We start from the raw sequence: 18,599 nt of genomic DNA, 5'->3' as shown, positions 1-18,599 counted from the left end.
TTTGACACAGCAAACCGCTCGGCTTGGTCCAGTTGTCAATTTTTTTCAAGTGTCAAAAATTATTTTTTTGTACTTTGGGGCGAATTTAATGTTTTGGTGCGATAAAAATAGTAAATAAAGTGAGTTTTTAGGCAATTAAGATGGATTTAAAAGAAGTTACCGTACTGAATTTGGAAAAAATCTGTAGAATATGTCTGGAAGTACCGGAAGAAGCGATTCATTTGTCGACAATTGTTTATTCGACGTTTTTGCAGGAAGCGACTTCTTATGATTCGCAGTTAGCGGATTTGATTCAAATGAATGTGAGTTTATTTTATTTTGTTTTTATTAAATATTTTTATATTTTTAGATAAATTTTGGAGTTTTTTCTGAGGATTTTTGTCTCAAATGTTCGCAAATCATAGAAAAATATAAATTTTTGAAGAATTAAAATATTTTTTTCATAAGAGCAGTGCGCTTTATGCGGGTCAATAAAGAATTTTTTGGGGGAATCAAATTTAAAAAGCGATATTTTTGAACAATTCTGACATTTTTTAAGCTCAAATCAAAAATATCGCATTTTAGCTTTAAAATTGTTGCTTATCAGACTCTTGAAGTAAACTGAAATTTATCAAAAATTATGAAAAAAAAATTTTATTTCACAAAAGAAGTGAAGAAATATTGATAAATTTCTAAAAGTTCGTTTCACCAAGAGCTTTCAATGATTTTTTGCGTTAAAAAATTTTATTAAACTTAAAAAAAATAATAATTTTAAAAAATTTTTAAGTTTTTTCGATATTTCTAGGTAATTTTTATCTCGATTGTGCTAAAAATATACTGAAACCTTTGAAAAAAAAATTGAAAATATTAAGAAATTTGAAAGAATATTTTTGTAAAAAATTTTTTTTTGATTTCTGAAAATTTGACAAAAAGCATAAAAATTTACCAAAACTTTTTTTTTCTGTAAAAAATAAATTTTTTTCTGTCTATTGAGTTAAAAAAAATTAAAATTTTAATTTAAAAAAAAATATTAAACTTTTTTAAGTGAAAAATTTTATTGAATTTTCTTTCACTTTTTGTCTTACGTTTTTTTATTAATTTTTTGACAAATTTTATTTTTTTGAAAAATTTCTTTAAGAAAATTGAAATAAAAAATTGCAAATTTTTAAATTTTATAAAAAAAAAATATTTTTAAGCAAATTATTTTATTTTATAATTTTTCAAAATTGAATATCTTTTAAAAAAAGTATCTTGAAAATATCTGACAAAAAAACTTTAAAAAATAATATAAAATAAAAATTTTAAAAAAAATTAAATTAATTTTTTTAATTAAGGCCGCTCTAAATGAAACTCAATAGTTTTTGAATAATTTTTGAAATAAAATGGGGGAGGGGCAAAAAAAATAAAAAAATTTGAAATAATTTTTTCATAAAAAATGTCAAATTTTTTAAAAATTTTCGATCGTTTATCGTTTTTTAATTTTTTTTAAAATTTTATTTAATTAAAATTGAAAAAAATTAATATCATAAAAATAACCGTCAAAATTTTTTTTGAAAAAAAAATTCAATAATTTTCCTGAAAATTATTTTTGAAGGAAAATTTTATGTCGAAATATGATTTTGAATACAAAAACTACTAAAAATTGAAAAATTTTCATTAAAATTTCTTGAAAAATTATGATAATACACCAAAAATAGGTAATTTTTGATGAAATTTTTAATTTTTTTTTTTTATTTTGCCCCATTGGATTTTCGAATTTAAAATGGGGCATCGGACAAAACTTTTGAGTTTCATTTGGAGCGGCCTAATAAATTTTTTAAGAAATAATTTTAATTTAAAAAATTTAATTTTATTATTAATAATTTTTTTAATTATTTTGCTCCATTCAACTTTTGAGCTAAGAAAAAATTTAAAATAATTCAAAAATATATTTATTTTAATTTTTTTTTAATTTTAGATCAGCACCGATGACATCCTTCCAAAGCAACTTTGCAACCCATGTGCCGTAAAACTGCAGGAATTTCACATTTTCCGCACAAAAACTCTAAAAAGTGAAGAATACCTCCGAAAAATTGTTGAAAATATCGAAACAACCACAGAAAATGCCCCAGAAAATCCAACCAAAGTCCCTTACGAAACCCTCGATCACTATGACGAACCTTTTTACCAAAACGAGGAATATTTACTTAACGAAGAAACTTCTGACAAAAAAGAAATCGATCCAAAAACTTCAGAAACAAACCTTAAAGACGAAGTTTCTACAAAACGAAACACAATAAAAAATTCCGAAGCAAAATACGAATGTCCCGAATGCAAAAAACCCTTCGTCAATTTGAAAGCCCAACGCGTTCACATGCGCTTTCATACGGGACAAAAATTAAAATATTGCGAAAAATGCAACAAAGGCTTTTTGAAACAAGCTCATCTCGAGTGTCACATGAAGAAACATGGTCAGATACGAAAATGCCCGTATTGTCAGGAGGAATTTGACATGATAAAATTATTTAGGGCTCACATGAACAGCAATCATCCGACGGAAATGGAAAAGGAACGATCTTTTAAGAGGAAACAGCTTCGAAGCACGAAATATGGGCTTGAAACGGAGAAAAAACTCGCCCAAAAAAGTGTTTTATGTAAAATTTGTGAAGAATCTTTTTCAAATATTGAGAATTTAAAAATTCATTTGATGCAGCATAGTGATCCAAATACGCTAAAAAACTTAAATTTCGCAGAAAAACCATTTTTGTTCGATTTTGAAGACATAAATAACATAAATGAAAGTGCTTTAATCGAATTTATATGTGAAAAAATAAAAAATGGCGAATTGACAAGTTTTTATCAAATCCTGTCACGAGATGGCGCTGAAAAAAGTTTATCTGATTCGGATTCCGACACTGAAAACGCTGACCGTTCCTATATTTGTACTGTTTGTAACGCAGTTTTCCCAAAATCTAAAGAAATTTTGAAGCATACCGAAATTCATCACGATTTGGAACCCTTTCCCGACCAATGTCAACATTGTCAAAAGCAATTTCCGTGTCAATCGCTACTGGAGCGCCATCTACGACAACAGTGTGAAAACGACTCAAAACGTTTCGTTTGTTCTTCCTGCCCCCAAAAGTTCTTCTGGCCCGATAGTCTTCAGATTCATACAAAAATCTACCACGAAGAAGAGGAAAAACGGAAATTTTGTTGCGCCATCTGTAGTCGACTTTTTCAGCGGGCGGAACATTTGCAGCGCCATCTGGCGATTCATAATCCAGTGGCGCAAAAATTCGAATGCAACGTCTGTAAAAAGTTGTTTAAGCGAAAGGACAATTTGGGAGTTCATATGAAAATTCATGAGCCGAATCGGGAAATTAAGTCGGAATTTTTGTGTACGTTTTGTGGAAAGAGTTTTTCGAATTCGTCGAATTTGATTGTTCATACGAGACGACACACGGGAGATAAGCCGTACAAGTGTGACATGTGTGAAAAGGCTTTTCCGAGAAGTTCGGATCTGCAAACGCATCGGAGGACGCATACAGGTAAATTTTATTTTTTTTAATAAATGTTTTAAGAATTTCGAAGAAAAATTTTCTTAAGAAAATTTCAAAAATAAAAAGTTTTTAATTTTTTTTAATTTAAAACTATCAAAATTTTCTTTCATTTTCGTTCATTATTTTTTTTATGTTTTCCAATTTTATTAATTTAGAGAATTTAATTTTAATTTTATAGAAAAATAAATTATTAATTTTATAGAAATTTTATAAAAATTAAAATTTTATTAATAAAAAATAATTTTTGTGCCTTAACAAAATTATTAGTTTGACGTATTTTGGATATTTTTATTTTTTTTTATTAATTTTTATTGCAAAAATAGCTATTTTTCTGTTCAAGAAAAAAAATTTTCTTCTCAAGATTTTTTTTAATCATTTTATTTAATTAAATTTATTAATTAGGTAAAATTTTTTAAAATAATTTATTTAATTCAATTTAATTTATTCATCAATAATAAATTAAAAAAAAATATTAATTAAAAAATATCTTAAAAAAATTTCATTATTCAAACATTTTTTAAAACAAAATTATAAAAAATTAGAAATATTTCAATTTTAAAATATTTTTTAAAAAATATTTTTTTATAAAAAATATTTAATAATAAATATTTATAATATTTAATTAAAAGGAACTTTAAAATTTATTATTTTTTTTTTAGATTTTTTTCATATAATTTTTATAAAATTTTTAAACGAAATTTTTTTTTTATTTTTTTTACAGGTGAAAAGCCCTTCGTTTGTGAAACGTGCGGCAAAGCATTTTCCCGCTCCAACAAACTTTTGCGACACGAAAGAATCCACAAAAATATCCGTCCTTATCAATGTCCTCATTGCGAACGTAGTTTTACCCAAAGTAACGATTTGACGTTACACATTCGACGACACACCGGAGAAAAGCCTTTTCAGTGCGAAGTTTGTGATAAAAAATTTATTCATGGAACTGCTCTAAAAACGCACAAAAAACAACATGAGCAAAATAATCAAGCTGAAAATTCCGACACAAAAACTGTAAAAAAGATCAAAAGGCTGGTTTCGGAAAATAAAAAATCAGTTGAAGAAGTAAACCAATCAGAGGGAAAAACAGCCCAAGTACTTCCTTATAATCCGTCAGCGAGTTATGGCGTGACTTTGTTATCGAATGGAACAGTTTTGATGGCTGAAATTCCGCCAAATACAAATGTGTACAAAATTGAGCAATCTTAGTGACTGTAAATAAAGAAAAAAATAAATATTTGTCAAAAAAAATATTTGTTTTAATTTTTTGTTAATCAAATAATTTTTTAATTGTTCTCAAAGAAAAAAAAATGTTTATTTCAAAATTTTTGTCAAAAAATTGAAACTTAAATCACAAACTGTGTCAAAGCCATTTTTGTCAAATTTTTCTCTAAATGGATAAAAATTTGTCAGAGGGCTCTAATTTATCATTTTTAATCATTTTATAACTCAAAACTGCAAAAAAATTTAAACTGAAAAAATTTTTTTTCTTTGACACAGTTTTGATTTGAAAACTAAATCAAGAACAAAACTGTGTCAAAAACTATGTCAAAAACTGTGTCAAAGCAATTTTTGTCAAATCTTGCTCCAAATGGATAAAAATTTGTCAGAGGGCTCTAATTTATCATTTTTAATCATTTTATAACTCAAAACTGCAAAAAAATTGAAACTGAAAAAATTTTTTTTTCTTTGACACAGTTTTGATTTGAAAACTAAATCAAGAACAAAACTGTGTCAAAAACTATGTCAAAAACTGTGTCAAAGCAATTTTTGTCAAATCTTGCTCCAAATGGATAAAAATTTGTCAGAGGGCTCTAATTTATCATTTTTAATCATTTTATAACTCAAAACTGCAAAAAAATTGAAACTGAAAAAATTTTTTTTCTTTGACACAGTTTTGATTTGAAAACTAAATCAAGAACAAAACTGTGTCAAAAACTATGTCAAAAACTGTGTCAAAGCAATTTTTGTCAAATCTTGCTCTAAATGGATAAAAATTTGTCAGAGGGCTCTAATTTATCATTTTTAATCATTTTATAACTCAAAACTGCAAAAAAATTGAAACTGAAAAAATTTTTTTTCTTTGACACAGTTTTGATTTGAAAACTAAATCAAGAACAAAACTGTGTCAAAAACTATGTCAAAAACTGTGTCAAAGCAATTTTTGTCAAATCTTGCTCTAAATGGATAAAAATTTGTCAGAGGGCTCTAATTTATCATTTTTAATCATTTTATAACTCAAAACTGCAAAAAAATTGAAACTGAAAAAATTTTTTTTCTTTGACACAGTTTTGATTTGAAAACTAAATCAAGAACAAAACTGTGTCAAAAACTATGTCAAAAACTGTGTCAAAGCAATTTTTGTCAAATCTTGCTCTAAATGGATAAAAATTTGTCAGAGGGCTCTAATTTATCATTTTTAATCATTTTATAACTCAAAACTGCAAAAAAATTGAAACTGAAAAAATTTTTTTTCTTTGACACAGTTTTGATTTGAAAACTAAATCAAGAACAAAACTGTGTCAAAAACTATGTCAAAAACTGTGTCAAAGCAATTTTTGTCAAATCTTGCTCTAAATGGATAAAAATTTGTCAGAGGGCTCTAATTTATCATTTTTAATCATTTTATAACTCAAAACTGCAAAAAAATTGAAACTGAAAAAAATTTTTTTCTTTGACACAGTTTTGATTTGAAAACTAAATCAAGAACAAAACTGTGTCAAAAACTATGTCAAAAACTGTGTCAAAGCAATTTTTGTCAAATCTTGCTCCAAATGGATAAAAATTTGTCAGAGGGCTCTAATTTATCATTTTTAATCATTTTATAACTCAAAACTGCAAAAAAATTGAAACTGAAAAAAATTTTTTTCTTTGACACAGTTTTGATTTGAAAACTAAATCAAGAACAAAACTGTGTCAAAAACTATGTCAAAAACTGTGTCAAAGCAATTTTTGTCAAATCTTGCTCTAAATGGATAAAAATTTGTCAGAGGGCTCTAATTTATCATTTTTAATCATTTTATAACTCAAAACTGCAAAAAAATTGAAACTGAAAAAATTTTTTTTCTTTGACACAGTTTTGATTTGAAAACTAAATCAAGAACAAAACTGTGTCAAAAACTATGTCAAAAACTGTGTCAAAGCAATTTTTGTCAAATCTTGCTCTAAATGGATAAAAATTTGTCAGAGGGCTCTAATTTATCATTTTTAATCATTTTATAACTCAAAACTGCAAAAAAATTGAAACTGAAAAAAATTTTTTTCTTTGACACAGTTTTGATTTGAAAACTAAATCAAGAACAAAACTGTGTCAAAAACTATGTCAAAAACTGTGTCAAAGCAATTTTTGTCAAATCTTGCTCTAAATGGATAAAAATTTGTCAGAGGGCTCTAATTTATCATTTTTAATCATTTTATAACTCAAAACTGCAAAAAAATTGAAACTGAAAAAAATTTTTTCTTTGACACAGTTTTGATTTGAAAACTAAATCAAGAACAAAACTGTGTCAAAAACTATGTCAAAAACTGTGTCAAAGCAATTTTTGTCAAATCTTGCTCTAAATGGATAAAAATTTGTCAGAGGGCTCTAATTTATCATTTTTAATCATTTTATAACTCAAAACTGCAAAAAAATTGAAACTGAAAAAAAATTTTTTCTTTGACACAGTTTTGATTTGAAAACTAAATCAAGAACAAAACTGTGTCAAAAACTATGTCAAAAACTGTGTCAAAGCAATTTTTGTCAAATCTTGCTCTAAATGGATAAAAATTTGTCAGAGGGCTCTAATTTATCATTTTTAATCATTTTATAACTCAAAACTGCAAAAAAATTGAAACTGAAAAAAATTTTTTTCTTTGACACAGTTTTGATTTGAAAACTAAATCAAGAACAAAACTGTGTCAAAAACTATGTCAAAAACTGTGTCAAAGCAATTTTTGTCAAATTTTGCTCTAAATGGATAAAAATTTGTCAGAGGGCTCTAATTTATCATTTTTAATCATTTTATAACTCAAAACTGCTAAAAAATTGAAACTGAAAAAAATTTTTTTCTTTGACACAGTTTTGATTTGAAAACTAAATCAAAAACAAAACTGTGTCAAAAACTATGTCAAAAACTGTGTCAAAGCAATTTTTGTCAAATTTTGCTCTAAGTGGATAAAAATTTGTCAGAGGGCTCTAATTTATCATTTTTAATCATTTTATAACTCAAAACTGCTAAAAAATTGAAACTGAAAAAAATTTTTTTCTTTGACACAGTTTTGATTTGAAAACTAAATCAAAAACTGTGTCAAAAACTGTGTCAAAGCAATTTTTGTCAAATTTTGCTCCAAATCGATAAAAATTTGTCAGAGGGCTCTAATTTATCATTTTTAATCATTTTATAACTCAAAACTGCCAAAAAATTGAAACTGAAAAAAAATTTTTTCTTTGACACAGTTTTGATTTGAAAACTAAATCAAGAACAAAACTGTGTCAAAAACTATGTCAAAAACTGTGTCAAAGCAATTTTTGTCAAATCTTGCTCCAAATGGATAAAAATTTGTCAGAGGGCTCTAATTTATCATTTTTAATCATTTTATAACTCAAAACTGCTAAAAAATTGAAACTGAAAAAAATTTTTTTCTTTGACACAGTTTTGATTTGAAAACTAAATCAAGAACAAAACTGTGTCAAAAACTATGTCAAAAACTGTGTCAAAGCAATTTTTGTCAAATTTTGCTCCAAATGGATAAAAATTTGTCAGAGGGCTCTAATTTATCATTTTTAATCATTTTATAACTCAAAACTGCTAAAAAATTGAAACTGAAAAAAATTTTTTTCTTTGACACAGTTTTGATTTGAAAACTAAATCAAGAACAAAACTGTGTCAAAAACTATGTCAAAAACTGTGTCAAAGCAAACAAATCTTGCTCCAAATGGATAAAAATTTGTCAGAGGGCTCTAATTTATCATTTTTAATCATTTTATAACTCAAAACTGCCAAAAAATTGAAACTGAAAAAAAATTTTTTCTTTGACACAGTTTTGATTTGAAAACTAAATCAAGAACAAAACTGTGTCAAAAACTATGTCAAAAACTGTGTCAAAGCAATTTTTGTCAAATCTTGCTCCAAATGGATAAAAATTTGTCAGAGGGCTCTAATTTATCATTTTTAATCATTTTGCAACTCAAAACTGCTCAAAAATTGAAACTGAAAAAAAATTTTTTCTTTGACACAGTTTTGATTTGAAAACTAAATCAAGAACAAAACTGTGTCAAAAACTATGTCAAAAACTGTGTCAAAGCAATTTTTGACAAATCTTGCTCCAAATGGATAAAAATTTGTCAGAGGGCTCTAATTTATCATTTTTAATCATTTTATAACTCAAAACTGCTAAAAAATTGAAACTGAAAAAAATTTTTTTCTTTGACACAGTTTTGATTTGAAAACTAAATCAAGAACAAAACTGTGTCAAAAACTATGTCAAAAACTGTGTCAAAGCAATTTTTGTCAAATCTTGCTCCAAATGGATAAAAATTTGTCAGAGGGCTCTAATTTATCATTTTTAATCATTTTATAACTCAAAACTGCTAAAAAATTGAAACTAAAAAAAAATTTTTTCTTTGACACAGTTTTGATTTGAAAACTAAATCAAGAACAAAACTGTGTCAAAAACTATGTCAAAAACTGTGTCAAAGCAATTTTTGTCAAATCTTGCTCTAAATGGATAAAAATTTGTCAGAGGGCTCTTATTTATCATTTTTAATCATTTTGCAACTCAAAACTGCCAAAAAATTGAAACTGAAAAAAAAATTTGGAGCAAGATATGACAAAAATGGCTTTGACACAGTTTTTGATTTAGTTTTGCTTTTGATTTAGTTTTCAAAACAAAACTATGTCAAAGAAATTTTTTTTTTCAGTTTCAATTTTTTGACGAAAATTTTGTCAAGTCAAAGTTTTAGTCAATAAAGTTTTTTAAGCAAAAGTAAAATAAAAAGTTTTTTTGGCCCTGTATTTTATTAAATATTGTATTTATTTTTTTAAAATTTTTTACTCAATTTTCAAAGAAAAAAAAAATATTTTTCTCATCCTTTCCTAAAATCCTTTCATTCGAAAATACCTAGATAGAAAATTTTTGAAAAATCATATAAAATAAAAAAAAAAATTAAAAAAAAATTTGAAATTTAGATTTTTATAAATTTTATAAAACAAAATCAAAATAAATTTAATAATTTAATAAAAATAAAATTATTTAATTAAATGATTAAAATAAAATTATTAAAAAATTTAAAAAATAAATAAATTTAAATTAAATTAAAATTTATTTAAAAATTATTTTTAAATAATTTTTTTTTATTAATATTATTAATTTATTTTTAATTATTTCAATTATTTTTTTAATATTTTATAATATTTTTTTTGTTCCCGAGCAAAAATAATTCCAGACATTTATCACACGAAAGTTTATCAAATTGTTATTAATTAAACCTTATCAAATCAACAAAAAACTGCAAAAAAAAAATATCTATCTATTATCGACTCTGCCTGTTTTTTATGGCCGTTGCACCCATAAAAACTGATAAAAAATGTTCTATAAAGGGAGACATTTTTCACGCAATCGACATCAGTACACTTTTAGCACTCAACAAAGTCAAGATGGTTACTTACGAGGAAATTTTCGCCAAAATCGAGGCTTACATCAAGAAGGCCGATCCCACCAAGGAACGCAAAGTCCCTCATACCTTCTTGTTCCACATCACCCAGAATGGAACAGTAGTTAGAACTTACTGTGAGTAAAATGTTTGACCTTGAAAAGTGAGGTTAGGATAAAAATTTTGACTTTTTTCGACAGATCTTGACTTAAAGAACTTGAAATTCGCTGTCGGCGAACACCCAGCTGATTGTACGATCACTTTGGATCACGCAATGATGGTAAAATTGGGAACTGGAGCCGTTAAAGCTGCCGAAGCCATTGCTCAAGGTCACGTGAAGGTCGATGGAAAGAAAGAATTGGCTGCCGCTTTGGATAAAGTTCTCGAACTTTTGCATCAATAAAGAAGAAATTTTGCTCATTTTTGAGTAATTAAAATATCTTTTTTTATTATTTTTTTAGACAGACAATTTTTTTTATGGAGTACAAAAATAGGAATTTTTCATCAGTTCAAAATTTCAAAAAATTTATTTCTTCCATGATCGTTCCAATTGTTCAGCGATCGCTTTGAGGAAGTCTTCGGTGTTCAAATACATGCCTTCCTTGACGTTCGGCAGTCCGTGAATGCAAGCTGCCAAATCTTTCGTCATTTTGCCGGATTCCACGCAATCGATGCACGCTTGTTCCAAAGCGACGGAGAATTTTGCCAAGTCTGCGTTGTTGTCGAGTTTTGCGCGGTGCTCCAAGCCGCGAGTCCACGCGAAAATGGAAGCAATGGGATTAGTTGAGGTGGCTTTTCCTTGTTGATGTTGGCGATAATGACGCGTTACGGTGCCGTGAGCAGCTTCGCTTTCGATAGTTTTGCCATCGGGACACATTAAGACAGACGTCATCATGCCGAGAGATCCGTAGCCTTGCGCGATGATGTCAGATTGCACGTCGCCATCGTAGTTTTTGCAAGCCCAAACGAAACTAAAGGAAAATTTTAGTTAAAATTATTTTAAAAAATGGGGTTAAAGGTCGTTTCAAATTAAATCGAAAAATAAAAAAAAATAATTTTTATTAAAAAATTTTTATTTTTTTTTAAATATTTTGTTAATTAAAGTTTAAATTATTTAATTTTTTTTTTCAAAATTTCTCAATTTTTTTGAGTTTCATACAATTTTTTTTTTTTTTTTTTTTTTTTTTTGAAAAAAAATTAAATTAAATTTTTTAATTAAAATTAAAAATTTTTATTTTAAAAAATTAAATTAATTTTTTTTTAATTCGAGAAAAAAATGTTGAATTAGCAAAAAAAGCGATTTTCAAATTTTTTAAATGTCATTTTTTGAATTGAATTTTTTAAATTTTAAACTGAAATTTAATAATTATATTTATTTTATAATTATATTAAATTAAATTTTGAATTTATTTTTATCGATTACGAATTTTTGAGTATATTTATTTTTTTTCATCAAAAATTGAAAATCATTTAAAAAAAAAAATAAAAATAAAATTAAAATAAAAATTGAAACAAATATACATATAATTAAAAAACTTAAAATTTAAGAAATTTAATTTTTAGAAATTATTTATTCAGATTTTTTTTATTTTTTTTTCTATTGAAATTTTATTTATTTTATAACATTTTTTTTTTCAAAATAAAAAAAATCAAAATTGGCATGGTTGGTTTGTATATCGTTCAGTTCAAATAAAAGAAATATTTTGCACTTTAATTTGAGTCATCTTGAATAAATAATTTCTAAAAATTAAATCTCTTAAATTTTAAGTTTTTTAATTAGGTATATGTATATTTTTTTAATTTTATTTTGTTTTAATTTTATTTTTTTTAAATGATTTTCAATTTTTGATGAAAAAAAATAAATATACTTAAAAATTCGTAATCGATAAAAATAAATTCAAAATTTAATTTAATATAATTATAAAATAAATATTATTATTAAATTTCAGTTTAAAATTTAAAAAATTCAATTCAAAAAATGACAGTTAAAAAATTTGAAAATCGCTTTTTTGCTAATTCAACATTTTTTTCTCGAATTAAAAAAATTTAATTTAATTTTTTAAAATAAAAATTTTTAATTTTAATTGAAAATTAAATTTAATTTTTAAAAATATTTTTTTTTAAGAATTAAAAAATTAGAAAAAAATAAATTTATTTTAAAAATTAAAAAAAAAGAAAAAGTCGTAATAAAATTCAAAAAAATTTAAATAAAAAAATATTTTGCAAAATTATTTAAAATATTGTTAAAATTCGTTCATCTTTGTGATATTTTAATAATTTTTAAATTTTTTTTCTTCATTCAAATTTTTTAAATTTTTTTTTAGAGCATCAGATCAAAATTTTCGAAAGAAACCTTATCAAATAATTGTCTTTTAAAAACTTACCCGCCTGCACTTTTGAGTACTTGAGCTACCATGTCGTCGATCAAGCGATGTTCATACCAAATTTTCGCCTCATCGAATTGTTTCTTGTACTTTTCTTCGAAAATCTCAGCGAAAATGTCCTTGAAACGCCCATCATACCGCTTCAAAATCGTATTTTTCGTCGACATGTACAACGGCCACTTTTTCGACAACGCATACTGGAACGAAGCATGAGCAAAAGACCGAATTGACTCGTCTGTGTTGTACATGCCCATCGCGACGCCGCCATCCTTGTACTTGAACAACTCGAATTTCTGCTCCGTGCCGTCATCGGCTTTGTAAACCATCGTCACGGTGCCTGGCTTCGTGATGACAAAATCTTGCGCCTTGTATTGATCGCCGTGCGCATGACGTCCCACGATAATACTTTGGGTCCATCCGGGCACCAGGCGCGGAATGTTTTTGCACAAAATGGGCTCGCGGAACACGGTGCCGCCCAAAATGTTGCGAATTGTGCCGTTCGGACTGAGCCACATGCGTTTCAGGTTGAATTCTTCGACGCGTTGCTCGTCGGGCGTAATTGTGGCGCATTTGATGCCGACGTTGTGCTTGAGAATTGCGTGGGCGGCATCGATTGTGACTTGATCGTTTGTTTGATCGCGATGCGGGAGACCCAAGTCGTAGTACAGACATTCGACGTTGACGTACGGGAAGATGAGCTTTTCTTTGATGAATTGCCAGATGATGCGCGTCATTTCGTCACCGTCCATTTCGACGACGGGCTTGCTCACGGGAATTCGCTTGTCAGTGGAATCTGTAAAAAAAAAAATAATAAAAATTTTCAAAGTAAATTTAAAAATCAATGAAAAATAGTGTAAAAATTGAATTTTTATCAAGGCCATTCAAAAACTCTGAATTTATTGAACATTTATTTAAACATTTTAACATTTTTTTTCTTTCAACATTTGGTTTTAAATTTTTTTAAAAGTTTTACCAATTTTTCAACATTTTTACGAATATTTTCATCAAAAATTTTAATTTTTCTTGAGTTTTTAATTTTTATTTTAAATTTTTAAAGTATTTTCGGAATTTAAAATAATTTTTTTTTACTGTCAAAAAATATTTTAAAATATGGCAAATGTTAAAATTTTTCTCAAATTTCATATTTTTAAAAGATAACTGAAAAAAAAAACTAAATTCAAAGAAAAATTTTAATTTCGATTTCTTGAAACAAAAGAATTTTTGACAAGTAAAAATTTAAAAAAAAAATTAAAAAATTTAATATAACTGATATTTTCATACATTTCAATAATTTTTTCATAAATTAAAAAAAATTATTTCTAAAAATTCTAATTTGATGAATTTTTATTTTAAAAAAATTGATAAATTGTCAGTAAACGTTACTTAAATTTTTAATAAATATATTTTTTTTAAATATTGTGGCTCGATTTTTTTTAAATAAAATAACAAAAAGGAATACTTAAATAAAAAATTTTAAAATATCAATAAAAAAAAATGACACTCGAAAAATTTGAACATCGCTTTCTTGCTAATTCAACATTTTCAAAATCAGAAAAAAATTATAAACAAATAAAATAATTAAAGAATAATTAATAAAATAAAATAATTATTAATAGTTTCCAATAAAAAATATTAAAAAAAAACATAAAAAAATAAAATAAAATCATATACCTAATAATTTAAATTAATTAAAATTTTAACTTAATTTCTTTTTTCATTCGAAGTTCAGAAATTAAAATTGATAAAATTTTATTTAGGTAGCTCCAAATGAAAATCAAAAATAAAGTCCAAAATTTTTTAAAATAAAATGGGGGGGGGCAAAATAAAAAAAAAAGTTTTAAAACTATTTTTATACCAAATGAAAAAATTTGACAATTTTGAAAAATTTGAACATCGCTTTCTTGCTAATTAAACATTTTCCAAATCAGAAAAAAAATATAGAAAAAAATAATTAAAGAATAATTAATAAAAACTGGAAGTTAAATTCTAAAAGTTTTTAATTAAAAACAGTTTCAAAAGAATAAATTAAAATATTAAAATAAAAATTAATATACCTAAATTAATAAAAATTTTTTAAGTTTTTTTTTTTTGGTTAAATTTTTAATTTTTTTTAATTGGATTTTCGACTTTTAGAAAACTTTATTTTTGATTTTTTTAGATCGGCCTAAAAAAAAATTTTTTTTAAAACAAAAAAAATTCTTCTTAAAATAAATAAAATTTAAAATTTTTTAAATTTTTGGATTTAAAAATGTTTAAAAAATTAAAAATTAATTTTATTCAATTATTTTATTTCAAATTCGTATGAAAAAAAAATGAAATTTAAATTAGAAAAAAAAAATAAAAATTTTCAGAAGTTGAAAGAAAAAGAAAATTTTCAGAAAAATTAAATTTTTATAGAATTTATCTTTTATAAGATTTTTTGGAAATTTATTATTAAAAAAATTCAATTAGAAAAAAATCAACAATTTCCTTTAAATTTTATTTTCAAAAACAAGAGCAAGGTCATTATCATTTATTACACACTTCCACAATTTATTCGCGATTCGTAATATTTACATTCGCAATAAGTACAAATTATATAAGAAAATGACATATCTTATCATCTGTTCCCTCCATCAAACATTTACTGAACGATAACAAGCAATATCTCAATTAAATAATAATTTTTTTGAACTAATTCCCCACAAATTCACGCACTTGACGTTAACCATGAAATTTTGCACAAAAATAATTTTTGACCTGAATATTGATTTCATTATCAATCGTTTTCAAATAGGAAACATATCAATCAACTCTTTATTTTATTTTTCAGAAAAATTAGCAAAAACAATTCCTTATCACTTTTAATTTATTTCCAACGTAGATTCTTTACAAAAATTTTTCTGTACACAGCTGTGCTAAAAAATTAGATAAACATAAAAAAAATATTTTTTTAAGATAAGAAAAAAAGGCAGACGTGACTTGGAAACTGTGAATTAGTCTAATTTTTGCAAATTAAAAGTAAAATTTTTCTTGAAGGTCATAAAAAATGCGAAAATTGTAGCATTGACGCATGAATTTTGGAGAAAAAATTAATTTCTAGTCGCTAAAAATAAAAATTTTCATCACATTTGCTTGACTAATAGACAAAAATTCGTCTGGAAGCTCAAAAATTTTAACAAAGAAGATTATCTGAGCTCCAATTTATTTATTATTGTATTATGTAAGCACAAACAGAGTAAGCTGATGATAACAAGTGTCTTATCAGCGAACAAAGAATTGTCAAAAATTTATAAAAATAACTCATTACGTGGACCAGGAATCCACAAAAGCGACAAAAAACTCATAAAAAAGCAGTTCATTGACCAATTTTGCCGAAAAAAACTGGTTTTTAATTCAAAACTTGATTTGCATTCCTTTTGTTTTGTTTCGCGTTTGGTCCGGGAGACGTTTCAAACACTTGTCGAGTGCATTTTCGGCACGAACAGACATGCGTCGCATCGGTATTCAGACGTACTCCAGACACTTGCCAAAGGTCATGAACCTTTTCGATGCAAAAAAATGAAACGGAAAGTCACGTTTTCGATGTTTTTAACCTTGAACGCTCTTCTTAATTTATTTTTTTTTTAATTAATTTGTCTGCGAATTTTCCGCATCTGGCGTTGACTTACATTTTTTGTTGGTGGCTGCAATGATGCCAGCTTGTTGTGCCTTGAAAGCCTTTTGCTGCAAAACAGCTTTGCCTAAATTTGTTAGAGCTCGAGACATTTTTTTTTTTATTTTTTTGACAAATTTATTTAATGCTCAATTTATGCTGAGAAGAGACGAGCGTGTATGACACAATTTATTCAATTTGTAAAAAAAAAGTGGAACAACACAGACCGAATTCAGAGTTAAAAACAAGACCGGCGTAAACTTGAGCAGAACGCAGACTGACGAAATTTCGGTGACTATGTTTTGCGGATTCTCTCTGTTTCTCCTTAATGATTTGTTATTCACTCATAGTCACTCATGCCGCAGTCCCATTGCAAAAAAAAAATAATTTCCGACAAAATCCCAGTGCAAAAAAAAAATACGTTAATTGAGTCAGGGATGGATAAAATTGGGGCTCTGTGTAAATAAAGAAATTTAAATTTTTATAATTTTTTTGAACAAAAAATTATTTAAAAAGAATTTTCATGCATTTTTTATGTAAAAATAAAAAAAAATTAAAAATAAAAAAAAATGAATAAATATAATAAAAAAATTAATAATGAATTTAAAAAAAAAATTAAAAAAATGATAAACAAATGACAAAAATAATTTAATTTTTTGAATTTTTAATTAATTTTTCTTTGTTTTCATATTTAATTTTTAGACCTTTTTTTTAAGGAATAATTAAATAAAATATTAAAAATCCAAATGAAACTCAATAGTTTTGTCCTCGGTTTTGTCCAAAATTTTTGAAATAAAAATACTTTGGGGGGGAAATATTTTTTTCATGCAAAATGTCAAATTTCTTAAAAATATTGATCGTTAATCAATATTTTTGTTTTTTTTTTTTGTTTTTTACATAGTTATTTGTGTATTAAAATTGATTTAAAAACAGTTTAATTAAAATTGAAAAAAAATAAGTATCATAAAAATAACTGTCAATTTTTTTTTTTTTTTGAAAAAAAAATTAAAAAATTTTCGTGAAAATTATTTTTTAAAGAAAATTTAATGTCGAATACGATTTTCAATACAATAATTAATGAAAATTGAAAATTTCTTAAAAAATTATGAAAATACACCAAAAATCGGTAATTTTTGATAAAATTTTTAACTTTTTTTTTTATTTTGCCCCATTGGATTTTCGAATTTAAAATGGGGCATCAGACAAAACTATTGAGTTTCATTAAATATTTTAAAAATAAAAAAAAATTTCAAAAATAAAAAATTCCAAAATAAAATATCATTAAAATTGACTGTTTTTTGATAATTTTTTATTTTTTTCAAGAAATTTTTAAAAATTTAAATTTTTAAGAATTTTTGTATTGAAAAACGAAATTTAATATGAATTTTTTTTTCTAAAAATTATTCCAAAAAAATTATTTTTGTTTTTTTTTTTACATAATTTTTAATAATTTGTTAAATTTTTTGAAAAATTCGTAAATGCAATTTCAAAAATATCTTATCGTTAAAATTCAATATTTTTTCTCATTCATCGAAAATATTTAAAATTGTTTGAATTTTGTCTTTTGTCCCCCCATTTTGAAAGAAGTTCTTGGGACAAAAAGTTCAAAAAAAAAATGGGAGCGGCCTAAAACAAATAGAAATCTCTAAAAAATTTCGAATTAAATAAATTGTAATATTCAGAAAAAAATAGTTTTTGATACTTACTGATACTTACTTTTACGTATTCAAAAGAACAATAAAAAAATTTTAAAATTCTTATGATTTTTTTTTTATAAAACAATTGAAATTAAATAAAAGTTATAAATAATTAATTTTGAAATAAAAAAAAATAAAATAAAAAATCCTTTAAACTTTTTTTCATATAAATTTTTACTTTATTGATCATTTTTGTCTGTTGCACAGTTTAATTCCTTCTTATTCATCTAATATTGTAGTGTAAGGTTAACAGTACTTTTTATTTATGACAATTTTTTTTTCATTATTATTATTAAGTCTAGTTCATATTTTTTCTTTTAATTATTTCTTAATAATTTTATTCTAATAATTTAATTTTTTTAACCCTTTTCTTTCATGATATTAACTTTACTTTACTTTGCCTTAACTTTCTTTTTTCACATTAACTTTTATTTTTTTTACTTTTAATTCCAATTCAATTCAAATTTAACCAACATCAAAACTGGTCTTAACAATTTTTTTTTCTAACAACACTCCCTTTACCTTTTTTTCTTTAATTTTTTTAATTAATTTTATTTAATTAATTTTAATTAAATTAAATTTATTTTAGTTTTTTTTTATTTGAAAATAAATAGAACAAACTCGAATATAAGAAAAATTTTCCACAATTTTTTTTGAACTTTAATTTAACTTAGAGTAAATACTTTTTTTGATTTTTTTAGGGGGGATTTAGAAAATAAATACTTTTATTTTTTTTAT

The 18,599-nt window shown here is 24.6% G+C and overlaps 3 protein-coding genes across 3 annotated transcripts; 2 read left to right on the top strand and 1 right to left on the bottom strand.

Moving 5' to 3' along the window:
* Positions 1-119: 119 nt before the first annotated feature.
* Positions 120-4,758, top strand: LOC134834023 (zinc finger protein 271-like). The gene is made up of 3 exons (XM_063848536.1): positions 120-302; positions 1,937-3,506; positions 4,240-4,758. Exons 1-3 carry the CDS (start codon positions 141-143, stop codon positions 4,719-4,721), a joined length of 2,214 nt encoding a protein of 737 aa, XP_063704606.1. The 5' UTR covers positions 120-140; the 3' UTR covers positions 4,722-4,758.
* Positions 4,759-10,139: 5,381 nt separating this feature from the next.
* LOC134835092 (uncharacterized) lies at positions 10,140-10,585 on the top strand. Its single transcript, XM_063849948.1, has 2 exons — positions 10,140-10,283; positions 10,347-10,585. Exons 1-2 carry the CDS (start codon positions 10,151-10,153, stop codon positions 10,547-10,549), a joined length of 336 nt encoding a protein of 111 aa, XP_063706018.1. The 5' UTR covers positions 10,140-10,150; the 3' UTR covers positions 10,550-10,585.
* Positions 10,568-16,446, bottom strand: LOC134835091 (isocitrate dehydrogenase [NADP], mitochondrial-like). Its single transcript, XM_063849947.1, has 3 exons — positions 16,181-16,446; positions 12,531-13,323; positions 10,568-11,117 (listed from the first exon to the last, which is right to left on the bottom strand). Exons 1-3 carry the CDS (start codon positions 16,275-16,277, stop codon positions 10,673-10,675), a joined length of 1,335 nt encoding a protein of 444 aa, XP_063706017.1. The 5' UTR covers positions 16,278-16,446; the 3' UTR covers positions 10,568-10,672.
* Positions 16,447-18,599: the final 2,153 nt, after the last annotated feature.

The sequence above is a fragment of the Culicoides brevitarsis genome, chromosome 3 (genome assembly GCF_036172545.1).
Source record: "Culicoides brevitarsis isolate CSIRO-B50_1 chromosome 3, AGI_CSIRO_Cbre_v1, whole genome shotgun sequence".
NCBI classification, from domain to species: domain Eukaryota; kingdom Metazoa; phylum Arthropoda; class Insecta; order Diptera; family Ceratopogonidae; genus Culicoides; species Culicoides brevitarsis.
The sequence above is the reverse complement of the archived record's forward strand: the minus strand, read 5'-3'. Positions and strand labels throughout refer to the sequence as shown.

Excerpts from the sequence above, each read along its gene's own strand:
- LOC134834023 (XM_063848536.1), top strand. The coding sequence starts at position 141 with ATGGATTTAAAAGAAGTTACCGTACTGAATTTGGAAAAAATCTGTAGA. Across the intron at positions 303-1,936 it reads CGGATTTGATTCAAATGAAT|ATCAGCACCGATGACATCCT; the intron begins GTGAGTTTATTT and ends TTTTAATTTTAG. Across the intron at positions 3,507-4,239 it reads GCATCGGAGGACGCATACAG|GTGAAAAGCCCTTCGTTTGT; the intron begins GTAAATTTTATT and ends TTTTTTTTACAG.
- LOC134835092 (XM_063849948.1), top strand. The coding sequence starts at position 10,151 with ATGGTTACTTACGAGGAAATTTTCGCCAAAATCGAGGCTTACATCAAG. Across the intron at positions 10,284-10,346 it reads AACAGTAGTTAGAACTTACT|ATCTTGACTTAAAGAACTTG; the intron begins GTGAGTAAAATG and ends TTTTTTCGACAG.
- LOC134835091 (XM_063849947.1), bottom strand. The coding sequence starts at position 16,277 with ATGTCTCGAGCTCTAACAAATTTAGGCAAAGCTGTTTTGCAGCAAAAG. Across the intron at positions 13,324-16,180 it reads TGCAGCCACCAACAAAAAAT|ATTCCACTGACAAGCGAATT; the intron begins GTAAGTCAACGC and ends TTTTTTTTACAG. Across the intron at positions 11,118-12,530 it reads GTACTCAAAAGTGCAGGCGG|TTTCGTTTGGGCTTGCAAAA; the intron begins GTAAGTTTTTAA and ends ATTTTCCTTTAG.